Source organism: Schistocerca serialis, chromosome 11 (assembly GCF_023864345.2).
Source record: "Schistocerca serialis cubense isolate TAMUIC-IGC-003099 chromosome 11, iqSchSeri2.2, whole genome shotgun sequence".
Lineage (NCBI taxonomy): Eukaryota > Metazoa > Arthropoda > Insecta > Orthoptera > Acrididae > Schistocerca > Schistocerca serialis.
In genome coordinates this window covers 40087092-40114838 of record NC_064648.1, presented here as the reverse complement: position 1 = coordinate 40114838, position 27747 = coordinate 40087092, and the positions used below count along the sequence as shown (strand labels likewise).

The window sequence follows — 27747 nt, the reverse complement described above, 5'->3', positions numbered from 1 at the left end:
TTCTACCAAAAACCTGTACAGATTGTGAATTATTGGGTTAATGCATGTCTATATGTATTAAGAAGATTATCACCATATCTTAATTTTGAAACCCTAATGACTGTATGTTATGGATTAGTGTATCCTTTCTTGTATTGTGGAATAGTACTGCAGGGTGAGACGTGCCAAACTACTCCACAAGTGAGCCTGGAGGATCAAAGCAAAAGTAAAAACAGGAACTTCTTGCAAACCCCTATTCATTAGACAATATTCTCACAGTTTATGCCATTTATATTCTAGAAACTATAATGCTAGTGAAAGAAGACACTAAGATCACAGAAAGAAACATGGATATTCACATCTATGAAACAAGGCATAGAAAAAATTTTCATATGGTTAACAGCAGATTAACTTTAACAGCAAAAATCCCCTATGACAAAGTAGTTGTTTTAATAACTTGTTGCCAAATGAAGTTAAGATATTGAGAGGAGATACTTTTAAAAAGCAAGTCAAGCAGTGGCTTACCCAAAAGTGCCCTTATGACTTGAATTTATCATGAATTACGATGGAATAAGAAATAATATACAATTAAAAAAATGTAATAGTAAAAACTTTATACTTAGTTGAAAATGCACATATGCATGTAAAATTACATGTTACAAGCAACAACTTGAATTGAACTGAATTATACCTAGATATTTAAGCAATGTAACCGTAATGCTGTATTTCAAACATTGCACAATTGTTTTTCCTACTCATCTGCATTACATACATTTTTCAACATTAGAGCTAGCTGTCATTCATCAGACCAACTAAAAACTTTATCTAAATCGTCTTATATCCTCCTAAGATCACTCAATGAAGACCCCTCCCATGCACCTCAGCACCATCAACAAACAGCTGCAGATTGCTGCTCACTTGTCTGCCAGATCATTTATGTATACATAGAATAACAGCAGTCCTATCATAGTTTCCTGGGGCACTCATGATACTCTTGTGTCTGATGAATACTTGACATTGTGGGCAATGTACTGGCTTCTATTACTAAACAAGTCTTTGAACCTCTCACAAATCTGGGTACCTATTCTGAATGATATTCACAATCCAATATAAGTGATGGTGCTGCAAGATATGCTGGACAAACAGAACACAGCATGTTGTTCTCAATGGAGAGAAGTCTACTGACATTAAAGGAAGTCTACTGACATTAAAGGAAGTGGCTTCCTTTCGTCTTCCCCTCTCCTTCCCTCTTTCCTGATGAGGCAACAATTTGTTGCGAAAGCTTGAATTTTGTGTGTATGTTTGTGTTTGTTTGTGTGTCTATCGACCTGCCAGCGTTTTTGTTCGGTAAGTCACCTCATCTTTGTTTTTTTTTATATATATATATATATATATATATATAAAAAAAAATTACCAGGTAAGTCTTTCCGCTCCCGGGATTGGAATGACTCCTTACCCTCTCCCTTAAAACCCACTTCCTTTCGTCTTCCCCTCTCCTTCCCTCTTTCCTGATGAGGCAACAGTTTGTTGCGAAAGCTTGAATTTTGTGTGTATGTTTGTGTTTGTTTGTGTGTCTATCGACCTGCCAGCGCTTTTGTTCGGTAAGTCACCTCATCTTTGTTTTTTTTTTATATATATAATTTACCAAACGAAAGCGCTGGCACGTCGATAGACACACAAACAAACACAAATATACACACAAAATTCTAACTTTCGCAACCAACGGTTGCTTCGTCAGGAAAGAGGGAAGGAGGAAGAGGAAGCTTTTTCCCACATTCCACGTGGGAAAAATATATCTAAAAACAAAGATGATGAGATTTACCAAACAAAAGCGCTGGCAGGTCGATAGACACACAAACACACACACAAAATTCGAGCTTTCGCAGCCCCTGGTTGCTTCGTCAGGAAAGAGGGAAGGAGAGGGAAAGATGAAAGGATGTGAGTTTTAAGGGAGAGGGTAAGGAGTCATTCCAATCCCGGGAGCAGAAAGACTTACCTTAGGGGGAAAAAAGGACAGGTATACATTCTCGCGCGCGCGCGCGCTCACACACACACACACACACACACACATCCATCCGCACATACACAGACACAAGCAGACATTTGTAAAGGCAAAGAGTTTGGGCAGAGATGTCAGTCGAGGTGGAAGTAAAGAGGCAAAGATGTTGTTGAAAGACAGGTGAGGTATGAACGGCGGCAACTTGAAATTAGCGGAGGTTGAGGCCTGGCGGATAACGAGAAGAGAGGATATACTGAAGGGCAAGTTCCCATCTCCGGAGTTCTGACAGGTTGGTGTTAGTGGGAAGTATCCAGATAACCCGGACAGTGTAACACTGTGCCGAGATGTGCTGGCCGTGCACCAAGGCATGTTTAGCCACAGGGTGATCCTCATTACCAACAAACACTGTCTGCCTGTGTCCATTCATGCGAATGGACAGTTTGTTGCTGGTCATTCCCACATAGAATGCTTCACAGTGTAGGCAGGTCAGTTGGTAAATCTCACGTGGGTGCTTTCACACGTGGCTCTGCCTTTGATCGTGTACACCTTCCGGGTTACAGGACTGGTGTAGGTGGTGGTGGGAGGGTGCACGGGACAGGTTTTACACCGGGGGCGGTTACAAGGGTAGGAGCCAGAGGGTAGGGAAGGTGGTTTGGGGATTTCATAGGGATGAACTAAGAGGTTATGAAGGTTAGGTGGACGGCGGAAAGACACTCTTGGTGGAGTGGGGAGGATTTCATGAAGGATGGATCTCATTTCGGGGCAGGATTTGAGGAAGTCGTATACCTGCTGGAGAGCCACATTCAGAGTCTTATCCAGTCCCGGAAAGTATTCTATCACAAGTGGGGCACTTTTGTGGTTCTTCTGTGGGAGGTTCTGGGTTTGAGGGGATGAAGAAGTGGCTCTGGTTATTTGCTTCTGTACCAGGTCGGGAGGGTAGTTGCGGGATGCGAAAGCTGTTTTCAGGTTGTTGGTGTAATGGTTCAGGGATTCCGGACTGGAGCAGATTCGTTTGCCACGAAGACCTAGGCTGTAGGGAAGGGACCATTTGATGTGGAATGGGTGGCAGCTGTCATAATGGAGGTAGTGTTGCTTGTTGGTGGGTTTGATGTGGACGGACATGTGAAGCTGGCCATTGGACAGATGGAGGTCAACGTCAAGGAAAGTGGCATGGGATTTAGAGTAGGACCAGGTGAATCTGATGGAACCAAAGGAGTTGAGGTTGGAGAGGAAATTCTGGAGTTCTTCTTCACTGTGAGTCCAGATCATGAAGATGTCATAAATAAATCTGTACCAAACTTTGGGTTTGCAGGCCTGGGTAACCAAGAAGGCTTCCTCTAAGCGACCCATGAATAGGTTGGCGTACAAGGGGGACATCCGGGTACCCATGGCTGTTCCCTTTAATTGTTGGTAGGTCTGGCCTTCAAAAGTGAAGAAGTTGTGGGTCAGGATGAAGCTGGCTAAGGTAATGAGGAAACAGGTTTAGAAGAGATCAAGGAATTCCAACATCCCTATGAAATCCCCAAACCACCTTCCCTACCCTCTGGCTCCTACCCTTGAAACCGTCCCAGGTGTAAAACCTGTCCCATGCACCCTCCCACCACCACCTACTCCGGTCCTGTAACCCGGAAGGTGTATACGATCAAAGGCAGAGCCACGTGTGAAAGCACCCACGTGATCTACCAACTGACCTGCCTACACTGTGACGCATTCTATGTGGGAATGACCAGCAACAAACTGTCCATTCGCATGAATGGATACAGGCAGACAGTGTTTGTTGGTAATGAGGATCACCCTGTGGCTAAACATGCCTTGGTGCACGGCCAGCACATCTTGGCACAGTGTTACACCATTCGGGTTATCTGGATACTTCCCACTAACACCAACCTATCCGAACTCCAGAGATGGGAACTTGCTCTTCAATATATCCTCTCTTCCCGTTATCCACCAGGCCTCAATCTCCGCTAATTTCAAGTTGCTGCCACTCATACCTCACCTGTCATTCAACAACATCTTTGCCTCTGCACTTCTGCCTCGACTGATATCTCTGCCCAAACTCTTTGTCTTTAAATATGTCTGCTTGTGTCTGTATATGTGTGGATGGATATGTGTGTGTGTGCGCGAGTGTATACCCGTCCTTTTTTTCCCCTAAGGTAAGTCTTTCCGCTCCCGGGATTGGAATGACTCCTTGCCCTCTCCCTTAAAACCCACTTCCTTTCGTCTTTCCCTCTCCTTCCCTCTTTCCTGATGAGGCAACAGTTTGTTGCGAAAGCTTGAATTTTGTGTGTATGTTTGTGGTTGTTTGTGTGTCTGTCGACCTGCCAGCACTTTCATTTGGTAAGTCACATCATCTTTGTTTATATATATATATATATATATATATATATATATATATATATATATATATATATATATATATAAAATGAACTAGTAGATAGTGATAGTGTTGGAAGTTCCGTGCGGCTTTTCGCGGATGATGCTGTAGTATATAGAGAAGTTGCAGCATTAGAAAATTGCAGCGAAACGCAGGAAGATCTGCAGCAGATACACACTTGGTGCAGGGAGCGGCAACTGACCCTTAACATAGACAAATGTAATGTATTGCGAATACATAGAAAAAAGGATCCTTTATTGTATGATTATATGGTAGTGCAACAAACACTGGTAGCAGTTACTTCTGTAAAATATCTGGAAGTATGCGTACAGAACGATTTGAAGTGGAATGATCATCTAAAATTAATTGTTGGTAAGGCGGGTGCCAGGTTGATATTCATTGGGAGAGTCCTTAGAAAATGTAGTCCATCAACAAAGGAGGTGGCTTGCAAAAAACTTGTTCGAGCTGTACTTGAGTACTGCTCATCAGTGTGGGATCCGTACAAGGTTGGGTTGACAGGGGAGATAGAGAAGATCCAAAGAAGAGCGGCGCGTTTTGTCACAGGGTTATTTAGTAAGCGTGATAGCGTTATGGAGATGTATAGCAAACTTGAGTGGTAGACTCTGCAAGAGAGGCGCTCTGCATCGCGGTGTAACTTGCTGTCCGGGTTTTGAGAGGGTGCGTTTCTGGATGAGGTATCGAATATATTGCTTCCCCCTACTAATACTTCCCGAGGAGATCACGAATGTAAAATTAAAGAGATTTGAGTGCGCACGGAGGCTTTCCAGCAGTTGTTCTTCCCGTGAACCATAAGCAACTGGAACAGGAAAGGGAGGTAATGCAGTGGCACAAAAAGTGCCCTCCGCCACACACCGTTGGGTAGCTTGCGGAGTATAAATGTTTATGAAGGTAGCAACACAAATTTAGCCCGTGGATACAGAGAATGTTACCTTAGCATACACCATCTCCATCATGTCACTATGGTGTAATTTAGCCAATCAGCCCCATCCACTGGGCATAAAAGTGTGAGCATTGCCAGTTTTATGACATGTCAGACGTAGTCCCTGCTGATGGCGATGGAGGATGTTATGAAAAGCTTGGGATTTTATACAAATTTGACATGGCACATTAACAGAACTTTTTATCTGTGTGAGTAAAATTATTGTTTAAAACTGATAGCTGAGCATCTTACAGAAATCTCTTCAGATTCCTTGGGAGTCTTACACTTACATGTCAATACACTTACTCCCCAATAGTATTTGTTTTTAATAACAGGTGTAATTTTACTGTGTTGAGTGAAGTGAACTTGCAAAATACTGGTAGTAAAAATAATGCCCATGTAGATTATGCATCCTTGCCTACAATTCAGAATAGTATTTTATGTTCTGATATAAAAGTATTTAACAGGTTGTGGCTAGATACTAGGTAGAAGACTGGAAATCCGAAGCTAACTCCAATGTTTGAGATCGCCACCAGGTCAGATTAAATGAACACATTGAAGCAACTCAGAGATGGGCTGCTCAATAGGATAACAGTAGGTTCAAACAACATGGAGAATTCGTATGACAATCCTTGCAGGGAAGACAATGTTCTTTTTGTGGAACACTATTGAGAAACTTTAGAGACCAGGCTCTTGAAGCTTATTGCAGAACAACTGTACCACTACCGATGTGTATTTTGCGTAAGATCCATGAAAATATTAAAAATTAGGGCTTGTATGGAGGAATACGGATAGCCTGTCTTCCCTCACTCCATTTGCGAGTGGAACAGGAAAGGAAATGATTTGTAGTGGTAGAAATGCACCATTCGGTTGCTTGCATATTACGTATATACATTAAAATGTGGAAGAAAATTGTGATTGCCTACTACATTAAAAAGTAGTTGAAACTAACCTAAAACTTTGTGATTTATTTCAAATGCTTTGTTCCATATTCAACTGTATCTGATACACTCTTATAATCAGTGACTTGCATCTACAACAGTCTTACAATTTGGGGATCTGGGTATTTCTTAGATCTATTAATAATCCCTCATTCAGCTCTGTTTATCAAAATACCACATAAAAATGAACTGGATTTTGAGAAAATACATACAAGAAAATGTGATTGGCACACAGCTATTTGTAAAAACGATCCAAATTGAAGCATATCGGTAACACAGATTGGGCAAGAGCACACATCTTGGCAAGAGTACTATACGGGATCCCGGCCCCCCCTTTCCTTGAAACCTTGACTGGAATAACAAGCTTATCAGTAGCGTAGTCTGAGGTATACATAAGGCTGAAAGGTGATAATTTTGTTGACAGTTCTGGAACTCAGCGAATGTGAAGTAAAGCTTGTGGTAACTGACAGACGTGTGGCGCTGCCTAATATTTTGTTTGCGCCATATTTAAATGAACTTTCCGGTATTTAACGCATTTTTATGATAAATACTAAAACCACTGGGTCACGACCGAAAACATTCAGTAGACAATGAACACGCATCCGACGTGTGTTTTTATGCAAATTACATATATACATCGCACACAAACCGCAAGAGTGCATGGGGCGTTCCACTAAGTAACTTTTATCCATATCTGATCCGTCTTCCCGCATTTGCAACTGTTGGTATGACAAATTCGTAGTAAAGTATTGCAAACAGACCTGCACACAGCTGTCATTTTGGAACGTCAAGTTCATATAGATTGCTTGAACGAAGCCTCCGTTATGAGAAATGTAGAAACACTGTGTGAATAATCTCGACTATGGTGACATACCAATCCTTAGCGTAGTCAGAGCTACAGATTAGTGTGTACGTGATTGATTTAAGACAAGTGATTACGAATTATAAGTTGAATGACCACTTATAGTGGTGGTTACATCAGTGAGCTGCACCTAATATGTCAAAAAAACATTTAGAGACATTGTGCTAAAGGCGTAATATTGTGTATTACGCTCTAAATCACGGCTGTCATTCAACTTATAATTCGTAATCACTTGGCTTAAATCAATCACGTACACACTGATCTGTAGCTCTGACTACGCTAAGGATTGGTATGTCACCATAGTCGAGATTATTCACACAGTGTTTCTACATTTCTCATAACGGAGGCTTCGTTCATGCAATCTATATTAACTTGACGTTCCAAGATGACAGCTGTGTGCATGTCTGCACAAACACTCTGCTCAACAGGCGAGGCCAACGGCCACTGACGTACGTATGTCAACACAGCTAATTACAGGTCTAGTCACCAGGTGGCTGTGTCACGTTTTCGGTTTTTCTGATGACGTCATGAAATGAAGCAATTCCTCGGGGCACGCTAGACCAACGCCACGCTAGACGCAGATGTCTACTGTACTGGTTATTAGGACTTTTTCGCGTTCCATTCACGTGTAGCACGCGGGAAATGTGCCTGCACGTGCAGTAATTAATCGAATAGTGTCCTCTCGATCCCTACGGCAGTTATATTTTAGGGGTTTGTGGGATATTCCTCCTAGATAATTATAATTTTTATATTATATAAATCAGCACAAAATTTTGCTTCATTCTTTTGTGGGTGTGATAAGCAAGTCTGTCTGGACTGAACTATTAAAAAAAAATTGCGCACTGCAGGCCTTGACAAAGAACTACATTCGTGATAATAAACCTGATAGAACATTATGTCCGCAACCAAGTAGAGTTGTAAGGTTATGCGCACTTTGCAGTATTACATTTATAGTATTTTCTGAAACGATTATGTAATTCAGGAAATATAGGTATTCATCCATCCATTCTAAAACTACAAATTTGATATTTAAGTTTGAGCCTCTGGCACTAGAGCATTAAATGAGGATGCTGTTATTTAATTCCGATTTCTCTCGTTGAAGACCGCAAGGGTTACAGAGCTTACACAACTACGGAAAGGAATATTTCACATTATAAAAATGGGACCTGAGAGGAAGATGGTTAGTTTCAACACTACCTTCTGGGTGTTTTTTCAGCACAACGTGTGAGATTGCTGGGAGTGGATCTTATGTCACTCTCTGGAATGAAATTAAGTCTTGAAAAACGATAGTACGTAAACAATCACACAGAAGAGAGTATTTTAATATCATTGTATTCAGTTATCCACTAATCGCTATGAGGGGCGAGCACAGATTTCTTCACGTGTTTGGGGGGTGACTTCAGTAGCTCTACAAGCATTTCTACACGTCCGTGCACCATTACCTTTTTTCCTAAAATTTTCTTTCGATCCTGTAGAATTACGAATACTACCGTCATTTTATTCAACCAATCAGCTCATAGGACTTGACTCTTATCGCAGAGGTGGCCGCCATTTTGTAAAAGCCAAGGAAATTAAGGAAGTTGTGAGTCGAACCGTATTGATAGAAGTTAGCAGTCGACAACTCCGGAAAGAGCGCGAAGTTGCGAATATTCTCCTGTTGTGATTTGCGTTGACAACTTGGGAAAGAGTGCGAAGCTGCGAATATTCGCCTTGTGATTTCCGGTAAATCTTCGCTAATACTCCAGAGGTAATAAATGAAGAGGAAAAGTTTATGTGATGTTAGTGTTGTTTACTATTTCAAAACCAGAAGTAATGTATGACTCTATAGTAATGTACCCAATAGTTATAGTTACCGATGGAAAAAAAAGACCGTTTTGGCTTGATCAGCGGCGTTTCCACTTAACGGCGGTGATCTATTCAGTTCTCGTGTTGCTATTCTCCCTGCAGAAGTGCACATTAAAGAGTTTAATTGTGAATAAACAACTACTATAAATGTATCTATGTGTGTGAGAGTTTCGGAAGGTAGTGCGAGTTTTTCTGTTTATGTAAGTTGGAACAAACAATGACTGTGAATTGAAGTCCATTCAAGTGATAAGGCTTGAATAACTCCCCGGGTGTGTGGCTTTGAAACCCTCTTCTCTTTAAATGTGCGTTGTGGGGGACGCACTGATTACAACAGTTGGTTCAAATGGCTATGAGCACTATGGGACTTAACTTCTGTGGTCATCAGTCCCCTAGAACTTAGAACTACTTAAACCTAACTAACCTAAGGACATCACACACATCCATGCCCGAGGCAGGATTCGAACCTGCGACCGTAGCAGTCCCGCGGTTCCAGACTGTACAACAGTTGCCCGACGCCTATAGCTTAAGGTTGAAAGTTGGTAATTTGGTTGAGGGGTGGCGAATATGAATGCCAAATAAAGGTTATGTTAATAGAATGACGTATAACGTACCCTAACGTTTACATTCGAAGCATTCTTAAACACACTCTTCGTCATAAAAACTAAAACTGAAAGGTAAATTCAGGAAACTTACAGTACATGCTGGACACACGCCAGACGAGTATTTTGTTGCATATTACGTAGATATATCGTTAACAGACCACGAAAAATGCTAGTAGTTCCCCTCTGTTTCAACACAAAGAAATTAAGCTTAATGAGAAGCTCAGTCAGGCTGGTACTAGATATGTTAAAATATTACAAGATTCTTATAAAAGCGCAGTGAAAAATGTTAGTATATTGCATCAGAATATCAGGGGATTAAAAAAAAGTAGGTGAGCTTCTTGTTTGTTTAGAAGATTTTGAAACAGAGGGTGGAATACATGTACTGTTTCTGCCTGAACATCATATAGTCACAGATATGGGAAAGGTAAATGTAAGAGGAAAACTTTTGGCACATGTAAGACGAGACACTATGGAGAGAGTAGTAGTTGCCATATATTTTAAAATTTATCATTGTGTGAAAAATGTCGAAACTCAAAAGATTTCACATAGAGCAACATAAAGAGGCATGTGCATGTGAGCTTAAACTAAATAATGGTACTTTTGTAATTATAGCTGTGTATAGATTCTCATTGGGAAATTTTCAGCTATTTTTGATTTTCCCACTCGGGTGTTACAGGAAAGCAGCACACTGATAGCTAATGTTTTTGTTGATCAAGATAAATTTAATCAAATATAAAACTTTCCCTGTGAAGAATGGTCTGTCTGATCATGATGCACAGCTAGATACAATATGACATTGCTCCATATAGTAATGGAAACAGTACTCCAAAATAGTGTATTCAGTTAATGATTTATCAGCTGCAAATTTTAGGGAATGCTTCAAACAGTTGGACTGGGATGAGGTGCACAGGGAACCTGATGCTAATGTAAAAACTGACCTATTTCATGATACCCTTGTGAGTGTATTTGGGAACAGTTTCCTTAAGAAAACAGTGAAACATCTAAAAAACCAGGACTTTCTGAAGGGATAAAAATATGTAAACGTAAAAGGAAAATGTATCTTACAGCTAGAAGGCATAATGATCCAGGAACAGTCAAACATTACAAAATACGTCTGCACTGTATTAAGAAAAGTTATTAATAATTCCAGAAGTATGCACATTATGTCTGAGATTATCACCTCAGATAATAAAATTGAAACGATTTGGAATATTGTTGAAGGGGAAGCAGGGCAATTTAGAACACAGGAAGACTGTATTTCTATCAAACTCGATGAAAAGAGTGTTAAGTCAGAAGTTGAAAATATTTTTAATAATCATTTTTAAGTGTTTCAAGGAAAATAGGATCCAGTTATTCATCAGAAAATGCAAGGCTGTGTGTGGAAGGGATAATGCCTGTGCAATTTGATAAAATTTGTCTTACTGAAATTAAGAAAATAAGGCACAGTCCGTATCGGTTTGGGCAGACTAGGAAAAAATCTTACCTTTGTAGTCTCATATGCTATTGATTACAGCATATGTTAAAATGAAGGTTTTTAGTAAGGAACACCTACTTTTTGTTTTCTTCAAAAAAAAAAAAAAAAAAAAAAAAAAAGACTGCTCTGTGATGTACCTTCAATCTCCTGTGGCCCCAGTCAGAAGACCTTTCAAACAGTCCTTTTCACAAAACACACTGCAAGTATGTCAACTGGCAAATTGCACTTGAAAACACAGAACTCACTGGATGGTCCGATTTCTTAGAAGCCTCTTCAGTAAACAACTTAGCACTGAACAACTACAATACAGAAACCTGCAATGAACAACCACAACAAAGAAACTGACAAACTACAACAAAGTGTAAGAAATAACTGCATAAAAGGCAATAGTAATAAACATTGTAACATAGAGATTAGCAAGAATTTGTGTCTTCAGTGAAGACATACATTGTCCTTGAAAGTAAACAAAAAAGAAATTATTATTATTATTATTTTTAAATAAAACCTGTCCAACTTAGAAGTGGAAGCTCTCCTGTACAGAGAACTTAGTACTAGGTGGTACTAATCAACAGAGAAAAAATATAATTTTCCTGGATTGACATTTTTGAATAAAAAAAATTGTGTGAATTATAAAGAAAATTCAAAAAGAACTTTGACAGATATGTCCAAACGGATGATACCAATGTAATCATAAAGCAGTTGTCTTTCAAATAAAAAAACCTCTAACAAAATATCTAGAACTGGTACAGAGATACAATATTTTAAAAAAAATTCCGTAATTCGCATCTTGAAAATGGTGTTAGCATTATCATCTTTGGAGGCCTGTACCTTGGGGCAGGAATTTTTTTGAAGAAAACAAAAAAATATGTTTCTTACTATCTCATGGATTTTAACATTTGCTAAATCCACTAACATTCGAGGCTATGAAGGGAGCCCCCCTGCCTGAAGTGATAGGGATTGTGCCATTATAAATTTACTCAAAATGTGAAAGCTCACATGGAATTGGTGTTTCCAACAGAGTACTAAAAGCTTGTTCCCAACAGATGAGGAGGATTCTCAGCCACATATGCAGTAAACAACTGAAACAGGACATTTTTCCAGGTAGACTAAATATGCTATTGTTAAACCATTGCATAGAAAAGGGGGTAGGTCTGATGCTAACAACTACTGCCCTATCTCACTTCTAACAGTTTTATGCAAAATACTTGAAAAAGTAATGTATTCAAGAGTAGTACCGACAAAATGTCAGTTTGTTTTTCAGCAAGTATTTTCAACAGAATACGATACACGGTATACGCTTTCACTGATCAAATATTAAACACTGTGAATAACCAAACATCACCCATTGGGATATTTTGTGATCTCTCAGAGGCTTCTGACTGTGTGAGTTATGAAATTCTTCTAGATAAGCTTAAGTATTGTGAGTGGGACAGTACACAGATGGTTTAATTCATATTTAACTGGAAGAATGCAGAAGGTTGAAATTAACAGTACAGATAGTCTGCAAAAATCAGCAGAGTCGTCTAACTGGGGAGGAATCAAGAATGGTGTCCCACAGGCTCAGTCTTGAGTCCTTATTGTTCTTAATATGTATTAATGATGTGCCACACTATATGGATGAAAATGCCAAGCTAGTCCTTTTTGCTGATGATACTAGTAATCACATCCAACAGAGGAAATAATGTCTTTCAGAAAACTGTTAAGCTGTTCTCTGCAAGTGCGCACTCACTAAATTTTGAGCATATACAGTTGTGTGCAGTAAAGAGCTTGACATCATTGATAAATATAGACTTTCACTAGAAGTCTGTCGCTAAGGCAGAATATTCAAAGTTTCTGGGCTTGTGCATTGATGAGAAATTTAATTGGAAGAAACATGTTGATCTGCTGAAACAGTTAAGTTTAGCTACTTATGTTGTTAAGAGTTACTGCAAATTTTATTAATAAACTTATCAGTAAATTCGTCTACTGTGCTTATTTTCATTCTCTGCTTTTATATGGCATCATATTTTGGTGTAATTCATCATTAAGAGGAAAAAAACATTCATTGCACAAAAGCATGTAATCAGAATAATAGCTGGAGCCCACCCAAAATCACCTTGCAGACATTTATTTAAGGAACTCGGTATATTCACAGGACCATTGCAATACATATGTTACTTATGAAATTTGTTATTAATAACCCATCCCACTTCAAAAATAATTGCAAAGAGCAACACTAGAAGGAAAGATGATCTATTTTGGGTTAAATCTGACCTTGGCACAGAAAGGGGTGAATGATGCTGCCACAAATATCTTTGGTCTTTTGCCAAATAGTATTAAAAGTCTGATAGATAGCCTACCAACATTTAAAAACAAATTCAAAGAATTTGTGGATGATAACTGCTTTTGCTCAATAGATGAATTTTTAGATATGAAGTAATAGCTGTAAAAATAAATAAATATTGTGTAATGAAAATTTACTTTAAACTAACACATTCCACATCATTATGAATTGTCGTATTCGTGATCTCTGTAACAAGTATTAATGTAATGTAGTGTTACAAAGGTGTGTATGCATACATTGATATTTTTCATGAGGCTCATTTTGTCTCAAAGACTCATAGACCTTCCACTCCTTGAGCTTCAATTTTCCTAAAATTTGCTGTGCATGTAGACCTATCCTAGAAATGAGCCTGTGTAAAATTTTAAATCGTCACCTTAAGTATATGAGAAACAATGGCCTTTTATTTGGATCAATTTTTGACGAATGTGCATGAAAATGAACAGAAGTCAGTGTTTGAAGTTCTTTCATTACAAGACAAAAGCAAGTAGGAATTTCTTACTTTCAGGTCTTGGGTAACTTTCGGCTGTGAATTAGACAAATGCAATGTGGCAGAATTTAATGCATTTTGTAAGGTAGCATAATGCATGAAAATGATCCAAATAACCTGAAGAGAAAGTTGCACAGAAGTTTTTACTCCCTTTGGGGACAGATATCTAAGCAAGGAAACAATGCAAAGGAACTGAACTTGGCACATTTGTTGGCAAAGCCTGTGACATGATTCTGTTAGCATAGTCAATTACGAGGGCAGTTCAATAAGTAATGCAACACATTTTTTTTCTGAAACAGGGGTTGTTTTATTCAGCATTGAAATACACCAGGTTATTCCCCAATCTTTTAGCTACACAACACTATTTTTCAACGTAATCTCCATTCAATGCTACGGCCTTTCGCCACCTTGAAATGAGGGCCTGTATGCCTGCACGGTACCATTACACTGGTCGATGTCGGAGCCAACGTCGTACTGCATCAATAACTTCTTCATCATCTGCGTAGTGCCTCCCACGGATTGCGTCCTTCATTGGGCCAAACATATGGAAATCTGACGGTGCGAGATCGGGGCTGTAGGGTGCATGAGGAAGAACAGTCCACTGAAGTTTTGTGAGCTCCTCTCGGGTGCGCAGACTTGTGTGAGGTCTTGCGTTGTCATGAAGAAGGAAAAGTTCGTTCAGATTTTTGTGCCTACGAACACGCTGAACTCATTTCTTCAATTTCTGAAGAGTAGCACAATACACTTCAGAGTTGATCGTTTGACCATGGGGAAGGACTTCGAACAGAATAACCCCTTCAGTGTCCCAGAAGACTGTAACCATGACTTTACCGGCTGAGGGTATGGCTTTAAACTTTTTCTTGGTAGGGGAGTGGGTGTGGCGCCACTCCATTGATTGCCGTTTTGTTTCAGGTTCGAAGTGATGAACCCATGTTTCATCGCCTGTAACAATCTTTGACAAGAAATTGTCACCCTCGGCCACATGACGAGCAAGCAATTCCGCACAGATGGTTCTCCTTTGCTCTTTATGGTGTTCGGTTAGACAACAAGGGACCCAGCGGGAACAAACCTTTGAATATCCCAACTGGTGAACAATTGTGACAGCACTACCAACAAAGATGTCAAGTTGAGCACTGAGTTGTTTGATGGTGATCCGTCGATCATCTTGAACGAGTGTGTTCCCACGCTCCGCCATTGCAGGAGTCACAGCTGCGCACGGCCGGCCCGCACGCGGGAGATCAGTCAGTCTTGCTTGACCTTGCAGCGATGATGACACACGCTTTGCCCAACGACTCACCATGCTTTTGTCCACTGCCAGATCACCGTAGACATTCTGCAAGCGCCTATGAATATCTGAGATGCCCTAGTTTTCCGCCAAAAGAAACTCGATCACTGCCCGTTGTTTGCAATGCACATCCGTTACAGACGCCATTTTAACAGCTCCGTACAGCGCTGCCACCTGTTGGAATTCAATGAAACTATACGAGACGAAGTGGGAATGTTTGAAAATATTCCACAAGAAATTTCCGGTTTTTTCAACCAAAATTGGCTGAGAAAAAAATGTGTTGCATTACTTATTGAACTGCCCTCGTATTTTCAATTGTACTCAGTCACAAACATGGTGTTGTATTTAAAATTACAATAAATGAGGCAAGTTCAGATGTAAATATTGGAAAAGGATCATTCCAGAAATTCCTTCCAGTACCATTGGAAAGAGCACAATTTTGTGCACTGGAAACATCCTATTGGATCTTGAAGTAAGCTCAGCAAAGGAACCAAATATCAGTTTCAACTTGAACAAAAGTCAGGCGTAATGTGCTAAGATTGCAACATGGTACAGGTTGCTGAACCCACAACTTCAAGACAAGCAAGAATGGCAACTGGTAGATTAATACAGGTGTTCCAACTAGACCCGAAAAGCATAGAAATTTGATGACTGTCAGTTCAAAACAATTAGTTGAGTCCGTTTCTGTACCTATCCTGGTAATGGCCATGTATGGTTGCAAAGGCAAGAGGTGTGTGCTGTTGTTATCAAACATTGCTTATTCTGTTAAATATAGATCGTTGCGTTTGCTGGTTTCTTCGTCAAAGTTACAAACCCTCAGTTGGGTTTTGTGCAGTGGTTCCCAAGCTTGTGCTTAAAATTACTGTTTCATGGAATTAAATTTTTCTTCAATACTGTTCGATATGGCTTCTGTAAAATTATACTGACATCCTGTTCTAGTTGGTGGAAATGCTGCATTACTCATGATAAAGTGCTGTTCAGGAATCCAATATTTATCTTATCTTTCAGGCCAATAGAATGAGCTTGCTGGGCCAAAAGGTGCACGAATTTGACCAGAGACTTTTTTACTTGTTCTTCATTATCAACTTCACATATGTTACCAATCTACTAGCTATTGTCATAGATGCAGGCAATGTATTGGCCATGAATAAGGCTGACACGAAAGCCACATTGGAGTCAGTTGGCTGATAAACTGAAGCCACAAAAGAAGTTGTATCACTTGAAACATGGCTAATTTGAATGTGGTTCAAATCCATTGGCAAAAAACATTTTATCCAAAGTGTGGCCATTTGCAAATTGTTCTTCTTGTAGCTTTCTTTTGTCTTCTATTTCTTGGCTTGTAACAGAAATGAACTTGATTCCTTGTACTTGTTGGTCACAAAATTTGAATAAATCTTCTGGCGTTAAAATTTGATCATCTGTAGTTTGTTGCAGTCCTGCTGAGGCTGCTAAGCATTTAGCATTTAACAATTCCACCAGTTCAATCGCACAACTTTTAATGTGGCTTGTGCAAAAAAAAAAAAAAAAAAAAAAATTGCATTCAACAGTTATAGCATGGTCCTTTTCATGGTAGCACAGGCTGATAAAATTTTTATAATTCTTGTTTTGAGCAGTGGAACCATCACTGAAATAGTGAATGTGTACTACTTCATTTCAATTTGTTGATCAATTTGGCCAGAAATGTATGGGTGGTTATGTCTGAGACAATTGCTGATACGTTGTACTACTTCAGCTTTATAGTATACAACGAACTGATGCAGTGTTCCTTGGCTGTTGTTCCAGTGATACCCAGCATCATGTATGATGAAAGAATAATTTTCTGCAAAATGCATTAGAATAACTAATCCACCGAGCTTAAAATTTTGTTTGATTTTCTTCAAGTGACAAGTCTGGTGTTTTGCAATGTCTCGATGACTAGAAAGCTTTGACAATCAAATTTTCACTAGATTCGTCAATAGGCAGCTGCTTTGTCTCCAGTGCGTCACAATCAGTATGGGTCCATTGTTTGAATTGTTGCAATTTTAAAAGCTTCTGTTAAATATTTTTGTAATTCTGTTCTTCCTGGGCAGTTTTCACATTGCTGGAGCATGTAATCCTTCAAACCTAAACTGCAGACAATCTTGGCAGGAAGGACTTTGCAGTGTGTCAGTAGGGCTCATGTTAAACATTAGATTCACATTTTGATGAATTGCGCAAACGCATACTGAATGTATTCCAGCTGCTCCAGCGGTAATGCTCCATTTTGGTTGTAACTCCCTAAATTTAGAAAACCAAGTTTCTAGCTCTGTGTTTTCTTTTAAGTATTGAAAGAGCAACTTTTCCAAATGTACAAGCAATAGGAATTTCTGTTTTTGTTCCATTAGGAGTTGCAATTGAGACAAAATACCTCTTTCCTGGAGAATATGTATATAAAAATCATATATGAATTCCATAATATCAGATTAAACTATTGCCCAATGGCTTCGTAGAGGATTGTCTTTAGAAGAAAATTGTATAGTTCACAGTTAGTTGTAAATAGGCATCAGTTTGCCAACCACAAATGATGCTCGATTTGACACTGTGCATTTGACAAGCTGTAGCATCTTGCAATGATTTTTGTTGCAGTACAACCTAACTTTTCATCCCTTTGCTGAATCCTCTCTTAAGGTACAACAAGACATTTCTAGTGGAGAAAAGTGTGCTGTTTCCAGTGTTGCTGGAAAGAACAACTTCTGAAGTGACCCTTTTGCACAATATTTGCACCTGAACTTGGCTCACTTTATGCAGTTTTATGTTTGGCATCACATTTCTAATTGAGTATGATCAACAATAAGTACTTAGGCAGGAAAATGTACCAATAGAGTCCTGCCCCAGGTACGGTTAAGATATTGTCAAGTTGTTGTAGTTTTGTGTTTTTTCTCTAGAGATATCCGACTTCGGAGAAGGCTAAAAAATATAACATCTTTTTTGATACTTTTTTTGTTATACTTTGATGCATTATACTGGTTCACGAAGTGTTTTACACACTGCCCCACTGTATTTTTATGATTTAGGGCCAAAGGTTGTATAGAATCTGAAAACAAGAGCTTCCTAGTTGCTGTTCCCACATATTAAGGAAGGTTCAAACATTGGGGTTCGCTTGCTTTCACCGGACCCTCATTAAGGAGCTTCTCAAATATGGGACCACAGTTTCCAATGTATCGGTTATAATGAGATCAGTTTTTCCACGAGTTCATTTCTACAGCATATCTGTACCCGTGATAAATTTGAACAAAATCAGAAATATAAGAATGGGGAAACTTTTGAAAAATGTGATCACTCAGGATGGAGTGACCCATAAACAACAGTGGTTAGTAAATATGGTATAGTTACATAGAGATACGCAAAAAGTGTGAGTCCAGAGAAAGCTTAAAGGACTCACTTTTTTTTCCTAGATTAAAAATACTAACTGGTGTCTATAGTTTTGAACACGACGTAACTGAAAAGTCAGAATAATGGCAAATCAATAAATACATATTGTAACAGAAAATGAACTGGTTTGGCATGCATTTATTAACTGCCTATCTGTTTCCAGAATGAATTTTCACTTTACAGCCTTGTGTGCACTCGTTTGAAACTTCCGGCAATTTAAAACTGTGCTTCAGATGTGGACTCTAACCTGGGACCTCTGCCTTTTGAGGGCAAGTGTCCTGGTGACCGAGCTACCAGAGTGCTGCTCGTGACTTGCCCTTGGAAGGTAGAGCAGAGATATATCAGGGGTGAAACTGTGAGGGTGGATCGTGACTCGTGCTCAGATGACTCGGTCGGTAGAGAGCTCTCCACTTCCTAGTCTGCAGTTCTGCTCCAGTGCACAGGTTTGATATGCTAGGAAGTACACATGTCAGTTGTTGCAAAGTGCTAGAAGTGCACTGTTGTCTGATATTTTTCCTAGCTATGTGGGTAAAGACAACAACGTAGCATCTGACATTTTAGTTACAGTAGCTGTAGCAGCTGTGATGAAATGATACCAGAAGAGCGCAGATGACGAGTTTGCCTGAGAGTTGGCAGTATCGCTTATGTGCCGTGGACAGAGTACTAAATAACGTTGTGTGACTCTAAAGGGTGGTTTAAGTGAAGGGTGTCAAGCTAAGAAGAAGAGCTTTTTAGGTTTTTACATAATTTAATAATAAAATACTGCCGATATTGTAATTTGATAAATGCTGAACTCCTTGAATTATACTGTAGTTAATTCAGAAGGTAGGTGTATTTAATACTAGTGTCAAATTTGAGGCATAAAGTGAACAGCAATTTAACATTTCTGTTTTAAAACTTTGATTACATTGTTTTCTTCTGTGTCCAACTCTACATTTGACTTGATGATGTCTGTACCACACTCGTACCTGTGGAATTGATGGAATTAAATGTTTTAGGTAAAATGGTGTCAGCATGTTTAGTGCAACATGAGTAGTGATCCTCATCAGTAATTGTTTGTTTCTACCACCTAATGCTCTACATAAGGATAGGAAATATTATATCTGTGTAACAAGTCCACTACAGGTGTTGAATTTTATTCCAGTTAACTAGCTACGATTAAGGTTAGACTGGAGGCAGTGACTTTGAGATGTATATCATTGACAAATAAAGCTGAATACTGCTATGTCAATCCATTTCTTTACTTTGCAGGCATCTGTATCTGCTGTTATGGAAAGGGAAACAACAGTTTCTGTGAAACTGGAGGCAAAAGACGAGGTGCTTATGGTACCAAGGACCATGGTAAGTTGCTCTCAAATCTAGTTATGCAAAAAACATCAACAATAAAATTTATTCATCATTTGAGCTTTTTGTACAGTGATACTGCCAAGTCCAAATGGGTATATAGTACACAGTGTGTAGGTGATATATGTAACGTGGAAAAGCATTTAATCTAGTTACGTAGAAAAATGAAAATCTTAAATTGTAATGGATATATCAGCACACACACACACACACACGCACGCGCGGGCGCGCGCGCGCGCGCACGCGCGCGCGCGCGCACACACACACACACACACACACACACACACACACACACACACACACACACACACACAGTTTTACTGACAAAATTGTTATTGATTTTTGCCAAGCTCACTTCAACAGGTTACTGCCCGGAACAATGAAATCAGAGATGTAACATTGTTTATGTGAAAGTATGTCATGCATATTCTTGAGTAGTATCAGATATGTGTCAGTATAGATGATTGACCCTCGCCCGTATATGAAGTGCGCCAACTGCGAATGAAATGATTTTGCGCTGTTCCGTTGTTCTTTCATAATTGTGAACCTATACCTATTCCGCTTCAGCTATGACAATGATAAATTGTGTTGTCATATCTCCAAGTTAGCAGCAGTAATATAAATTACAAAGCGAGCTAGACGAGAAAAATTTACGATCTGTGCAAGAAAATGACCCAGATTACAAACGAGCAGCACAGTCTCACAATGAGACAATTGTCTACGATATAATTAATAGTCGAATAAGTGTTTCACTGGGATCTGAAGCAGGTGCGCTGTTTAATGCTTCGAGTTGGTCATTACTGTCTCTGTAACACTTGTCCTCAGTAACAGAGTGATACAGCGAATATTTATTTCATTATTGTGTAATAAAACAGTAGTTTAGCTCATATTATGTAAGTTTATTTTATCATTGTTTATTTATTATTATTATTATTTATTTTATGGCCTTCATTGGACCACTCTAGTAAAAAATACAAGGTTGTAAACAAGTTGTTACACAGGGATACAATTTGGCTCAACAATAACTTAATATGATATTTGGGTATGCTAATGTATTTATTAGAGTCTATTCTTGTATGAAAGGTGTTTTGCTCTTCTGTCTGTCCAATATTTCTTCATTCTCCCAGATATTTTCTTTCTCTCTTCATCTGAGATCACTCTTCCTGTACTCCTTTTATTGATTTTCATTTGCAGTCTGGTTTGCGGGTCTTGCAGTATTCTGGTTTTCTGTCTTGTTTTTTAGGTCATCTACTGTAATTTGGAGTTCTTTTATATCTTCCTTAATTTCTCTGATCCATTTAATGTCACTCTTGCTATTCCACAATTTTTGTATTATTTTTTTTTTTACTAATTCTGTGTTCTGGAGTTCTCATTAGATGTCCAAAGAATGAGATGCGTTTCTTCCTGATCGTGCTCATGACTGGTTCAGTTTTCTTATATACTGTTTCATTTGATGCTATTCTCCAATGTCCATATATTTTATACTGTTTCTCCTCTAAACTTCACTTTTGATTTGGTGTTGGTTAGAGTGAGTTGTATTATTTTAATTAGTTTTGGATGGAGTCCTAGATTTCTTAAAATTTTTAATACTGAAGGTCTGTGGAGACAGTCATATGCCTTCTTAAAATCTACAAATGTTATTGCCAGAGGTTTGTTCCGTTTCTTGTTGTTGTTGGGGTCTTCAGTCCTGAGACTGGTTTGATGCAGCTCTCCATGCTACTCTATCCTGTGCAAGTTTCTTCATCTCCCAGTACCTACTGCAGACTACATCCTTCTGAATCTGCTTAGTTTATTCATCTCTTGGTCTCCCTCTACGATTTTTACCCCCCACACTGCCCTCCAATGCTAAATTTGTGATCCCTCGATGCCTCAGAACATGTCCTATCAACCAGTCCCTTCTTCTTGTCAAGTTGTGCCACAAACTCCTCTTCTCCCCAATTCTATTTAATACCCCCTCATTTGTTATGTGAACTACCCACCTAATCTTCAGCATTCTTCTCTAGCACCACGTTTCGAAAACTTCTATTCTCTTCTTGTCTAAACTATTTATCGTCCATGTTTCACTTCCATACATGGCAACACTCCATACAAATACTTTGAGAAACCACTTCCTGACACTTAAATCAATACTCGATGTTAACAAATTTCTCTTCTTCAGAAAAGCTTTCCTTGCCATTGCAAGTCTAAATTTCTTGTAGTACGCCATAATCAGTTTTAAACTAATTATCTGCTCTGCACAGCTTCTCCATGGTCTGAAACCTCCCTGATATTCCCCTAACTCCTGTTCTAATTGCTCCTTGATTCTTTCATATAGGATCTTGGATAGAATTTTGTATGTGCAATCTAGGAGAGAGATTCCTCTGTAGTTGTCTGGGTTGCTCTTATCTCCCTTTTTGTGTAGTGGGTGGATGATAGCTGTGGTCCAATGTTCGGGGAATCATTCTGTTACCCAAATTTTTGTTAGAGCCATGTGTAAGGAGGTCTTGACTGTGTCACTTGCATATTTCCACATTTCAACAAAAACCTGATCTTCTCCACATGCCTTATAATTTTTTTGTTCTTTAAGAATTTTTTCTACTTCTTGGAAAGTTGGAGGGTCTAGTTTGTTAGGTTTGGTTTTTATTGGGGTATTTATGTTGATTTGTAAGGGTTCTTTGGGTTCCTCGCACAGAAGTTTGTTAAATGCTTTTGCCATGATTTCTGCATTTTCCTTGTTACTGTGTGTCAGTCTTCCATCTTCATCTTTCAGTATTAGTATAGGGGCCTCATATTGTTGTAGTTGTTTCCCAAAGATTTTATAGTAGTTCCTGGAGTTGGTTTTATGATAATTACCTTCTATAAAGTTTATAATATCTTTATGGAATCCTCTCTTGATTCTTCTAATATTTTGTGTAAATTTTTTTCTTTCATTTTTTAGCTTGATGGCATTTTCTTCAGTTTTATGTGTTTGAAACTTTAACCATGCTTGGTGTCTATCTTCATGGAATTTGTCACATTCTGATGTCGACAATGCATGTTTCCTTCATGGGTTCAAGGGAGCTAGAGTCTCTGCTTCTTTTTTAAGATTAGGCACTAGTTGTCCAAGATCATCAGTTAATTTGATGGTTTGTGTTATTTGTTGGTATTTATTATTTTTAATTAGCTGATGTGGGTCAAACCTCCTTTTTATTTTATTAGTTTTTCTGGTGCTCTTCTTTAATGGAGTGAATTTGATTTTAATTTTAACTATATAATGGTCTGAGCCTGTGTCTACTACTCTCAGTACTTTAACATTGTGGACCTCCTTATGAAACTTTTTGTCCATACAGACATGGTCTAGCTTCCCCCAGTCTGGATGTTTCCACGTTTTATGTTTACTTTGATTCCTCTTAAAGTATGTTGATTTAGATATAAGGTTGTATTCACTGCAGAGGTCTACAAGTCTTTGACCGTTTTTGTTTGTAAATTTATGTGGGCTCCATTTTCCAATTATATCTTTATATTTCCTTTCTTTTCCCAACTGAGCATTGAGATATCCCAGTAAGATTTTTACATTCTTTTTATTTACTCTGTTCACAGTTTGTTCTAGAAGGTCCCAAAATTTATCTACCTCTTCCTTTGTTTTTGTTAGACAATTTTTTTTCAATTGTTGGGGCATGAACATTTATTATTGTATAGGTTTTATTCATTGTTTTTAAGTTTAGAGTCGCAATTCTTGGCGATACTGCTTGGAAATCCGTTACTGAATCTATTATTTTTATGTTTACTAAAAATCCCGTTCCAAACTGGGGATGTTGTTTCATTGCCCTCGGTCCTGGTTTCCCATTATAAATTCTGTATCCTTGGGATTCGAATGAGTCCTCTGTGGTGTTTCTCATTTCTTGGATCCCTGTTATTAAATTTTTTTGTTTATTTAGTTCATCTGTGAGCTCCTTGAGTTTTCCGGTCTGAAGTAGTGAGTTTATGTTGTGTGTTGCTATATAATTTATTTGCTCATGTTTCATCTTCTTTTTGTGTTTTAGTGTGCATTTTGATGGTTGCAAACGCTCCGATTTGTTGCTGTCTTCTAGTTGACTACCTACCGAATCCGATGTAGCCTTTTCCTGCCTTTCTGAGCAGGACGGTGGAATTTTTTTTTTTTTCCTAAAAGACCTTTCCATTTTTGACTTTCAAAGGTTGTCAACCTTAGTTGGAGCAAGCTCCGATTTACAACTACGGTTGTCAACCGCAGAGGGTGTGTTTGGTCCGCAAGAGCTATTTTATTTCACTCAAGTCCGCCGGTAGACCGGTGAGGACTTCCCTATCCGCCACCTGGGACACTCCACGTAGGAGTATCACCTCTCTTCCTACTATGACAGCATAGTAGGTTCGTGGTTATCATTGTTTAATTAAGTGAAGATTAAACTGTGATATTGATCATACACGTTTACCTTGGTAATGTAAAGACAACATATTCTTTACATATGTACGAAGGACACTGCACACACGCTCGTGTTTTGAAAAATGGTGCGCCTGCTCGGGGGCGAATATATTCCCCTCGATGCTATTGAAGCTATTAGATATTAACATCTTTCTCAACTCTGTCATAAATATGCCAAGTGTGTCTATGTTCTTTATTTTTGCAAGCAAGATTATTTTACATTTACTTAGCAAACATTTCTGATACAGATTATTATTTTGTATTTATCTGAGCAGATAGCTCTGCATGTCGAAGTGCTACTGCCGACACGGGGAGCTGTGCTGTCCCTGGGAATTCGCCGGCGGATTAACAGTGAGGGGCAGTTTGCCAACAAGCCTGGGGTGGGTTTTAGGAAGTTTCCCACATCTCACTAGGTCAATTTTGTGCTGGCACCCAAGTCCCACCTCAGTTGCAGAATTCACAAACATTTAGAAAACTTTTGCTCACTTTCATATGAAAGTGAGACTGTTGGGATACCCACATTCCGTCTTTGGGGGGGGGGGGGGGGGGAGGGGGCTGAGTGTAATGGGGTGGCGACAGGAACGGCATCTGCCCGTCGCTTAAATTTACCGCTCCAGGTCTGTACGTAACTGTGGCTGACCCTTTGTTGATGCGGGACACAGGCACGAGCAAAGGAAGGAGGTTATTTTACATTTCTTTAGTAAACAATTCTCATACAGGGCGGTGCTGTATACATAACTGTGAAAATCATTCCTACTTATTGTTTCATTACTGTGAACTTCGCTGGATAGCTCAAAGTCCATATGTGATTTAAGGTACCACACGCATTCATATACTTGCAGTCCTGGGAGAGTGATATTTTCAAACTCTTTACAAAATGTCCCTACAGGACTCCCTTTTGTGAACCCCTCTCATTCTTGTTATTTTTAAAATTTTAAATGATTGTTTAGCAGAAGTTGAATCTCCTCAGAGCATTACATTGTACAGTTTTAGGCTATTCACATTATCATTGCCAGCCACTCTGTCATTTAGTTTTCAGCATGGTATGGCAGCAAATGTAATTCACACGTTGCTATTGCAAGTGATGGTTACAAGTTGGTAGCTTTGCCAATTCCTATTCACAGCCTTTCACTGCTTTTATAGTAGGCTCATGCAATAATGAAATTCAATGCTGCCTCTTTAGTCTATTTTTTGACTTTTCAGGTATTGAGGTCCGCTGCCATGGAAAGCAGAGGAACGGTTTCTGTGAAATGTGAACCAACAGATGAGATACTTACGGTACCACGGGCTGTGGTGAGTAGCTTTCACAGTTGAAGTAATAATAATAATAATAATGGAGTAGTGAAATGGAGTAACACAGACCTAGAAGCACTCGATACACTTACACGATCACAGTGCCACAAATATAGAATACATCATGTACATTCAGCAACAGAAAGATTCACATTAAGCACAAAGGAAGGAGGAAGGGGATTTATCGACATAAAAAACCTACATTATGGACAGGTAGACAATTTAAGAAAATTCTTTATAGAACGAGCAGAAACTAGCAAAATACACAAAGTAGTCACTCATATAAATACATCAGCTACACCATTGCAATTTCATAACCACCTCTACAACCCTTTAGATCACATAACATCAACAGATATGAAGAAAGTAAATTGGAAAAATAAAACACTACATGGCAAGCACCCGTATCATCTAACACAGCTACACATCGAAGACGCATCCGACACACAGTTAAGAAAAGGCAATATATACATGGAGACGGAAGGATTCATGATTGCAATACAGGATCAAACAATAAACACCAGATATTACAGCAAGCATATTATTAAAGATCCCAATACCACAACAGATAAAATGCAGACTCTGCAAACAACAAATAGAAACAGTAGATCACATCACAAGCAGATGTACAATACTAGCAAATAAAGAATACCCCAGAAGACATGACAATGTAGCAGAAATAATACATCAACAGCTTGCCTTACAACATAAACTTATAAAACAACACGTTCCCACATACAAGTATACACCACAAAATGTACTGGAGAATGATGAATACAGATTATACTGGAACAGAACCATTATAACAGATAAAACACCACCACATAACAAACCTGACATCATACTCACCAATAAAAAGAAGAAATTAACACAACTAATCAAAATATCCATACCCAATACAACAAATATACAGAAGAAAACAGGGGAAAAAATTGAAAAATACATCCAACTGTCTGAGGAAGTCAAGGACATGTGGCATCAGGATAAAGTTGACATTATACCAATTATACTATCAACTACAGGTGTCATACCACACAATATCCACCAGTACATTAACACAATAGAGCTACATCGAAACGTATATATACAACTACAGAAATCTGTAATTATTGATACATGTTCAATTACCCAAAAGTTTCTAAATGCAATGTAACATAAACCGTACAGTTAAAAGGAAGACACGCTTGATCAAGGTCCGCGTCACTTTCCATTTTTAACCAGACATAACATCTGAGAAAGGAAAGAAATAATAATAATAATAATAATAATAATAATAATAATAATAATAAATTGTCATCACCTGTGCTTTTTTATCGTTTTGTAAAATAGCATGAGCAAGACACTTCCAAAGGCATAACCAACATACAGAAAGAAGGTAAATATAAAGAGAAAACAGGTTTTTGTCTTAACTGTAGAGCTCGTCTCAAAAATCTTGCGACAGACTTTGAAGTGTTGTAGAGAGTGCCTTGAGGAACAAATCGAGGATAGGTATTCGTGTCTGTAAATGTCACCCAATGATGCCACAGAGCGTCAAACTTGCAGGTGCAGGTGCCTGTCGCTGGGCCTTCCCGTCAGCAGCAAACGTTACTTCGTACACTGTCAGGCCGTAGGCAAAAAGTCTCACAGTGTTGTTTGTTATTCAGTGATTGTGACCGATTGCCACGATCGCCAGTGGAGAAGATAAGGCTAGGTGCTGCGTAGAAAGGTCTTCTCTCCTATGTATGTGACGGTGCTGGTTTTAGACACAGCCAGTTTAGTTTCCTCCTGGAACCATCTAAAATCTCTAATGTTTTTCGGTAAACAGGAGAAAAATAAACGACACGTGTAAATCTGTGTCCGGAATCGTCCGCCGAGACGACGGAGCGTCACATTCGTAGGAAACGAGGTCTGTCTACACAGCAGCTATCTTTGTCTTCCTCAGTGGAAATCGTGGCGGTCAGTTGTGATCAGTACCGTATTTACTCGAATCTAAGCCGCACCTGAAAAATGAGACTCGAAATCAGGGAAAAAAAAAATTTTCCCGAATCTAAGCCGCACCTGAAATTTGAAACTCGAAGTTCAAGGGGAGAGAAAAGATTTAGACCGCACCTCCAAATCAAAACAAAGTTGGTCCATTGTAATATGAGACACAATTGAGGTCAAATGGATGAAGATACAGCTACAGTAGTTTGGTTCGAGTCATAAGCTTAGCAGTTAAGCTTTACCAGGTA

At 38.9% G+C, this 27747-nt stretch overlaps 1 protein-coding gene across 1 annotated transcript in view; it reads left to right on the top strand.

The window, feature by feature from the left end:
• The first annotated feature begins 8680 nt into the window (after positions 1-8680).
• LOC126427164 (zinc finger protein 420-like) overlaps positions 8681-27747 on the top strand; it is a 178009-nt gene continuing 158942 nt past the window's right edge. The window contains exons 1-3 of the mRNA XM_050089388.1: positions 8681-8873; positions 19753-19842; positions 25448-25537. Coding sequence (XP_049945345.1) covers positions 8850-8873; positions 19753-19842; positions 25448-25537 — 204 coding nt within the window. The 5' untranslated portion in view covers positions 8681-8849. The remainder of the gene's footprint in view (positions 8874-19752; positions 19843-25447; positions 25538-27747) is intronic.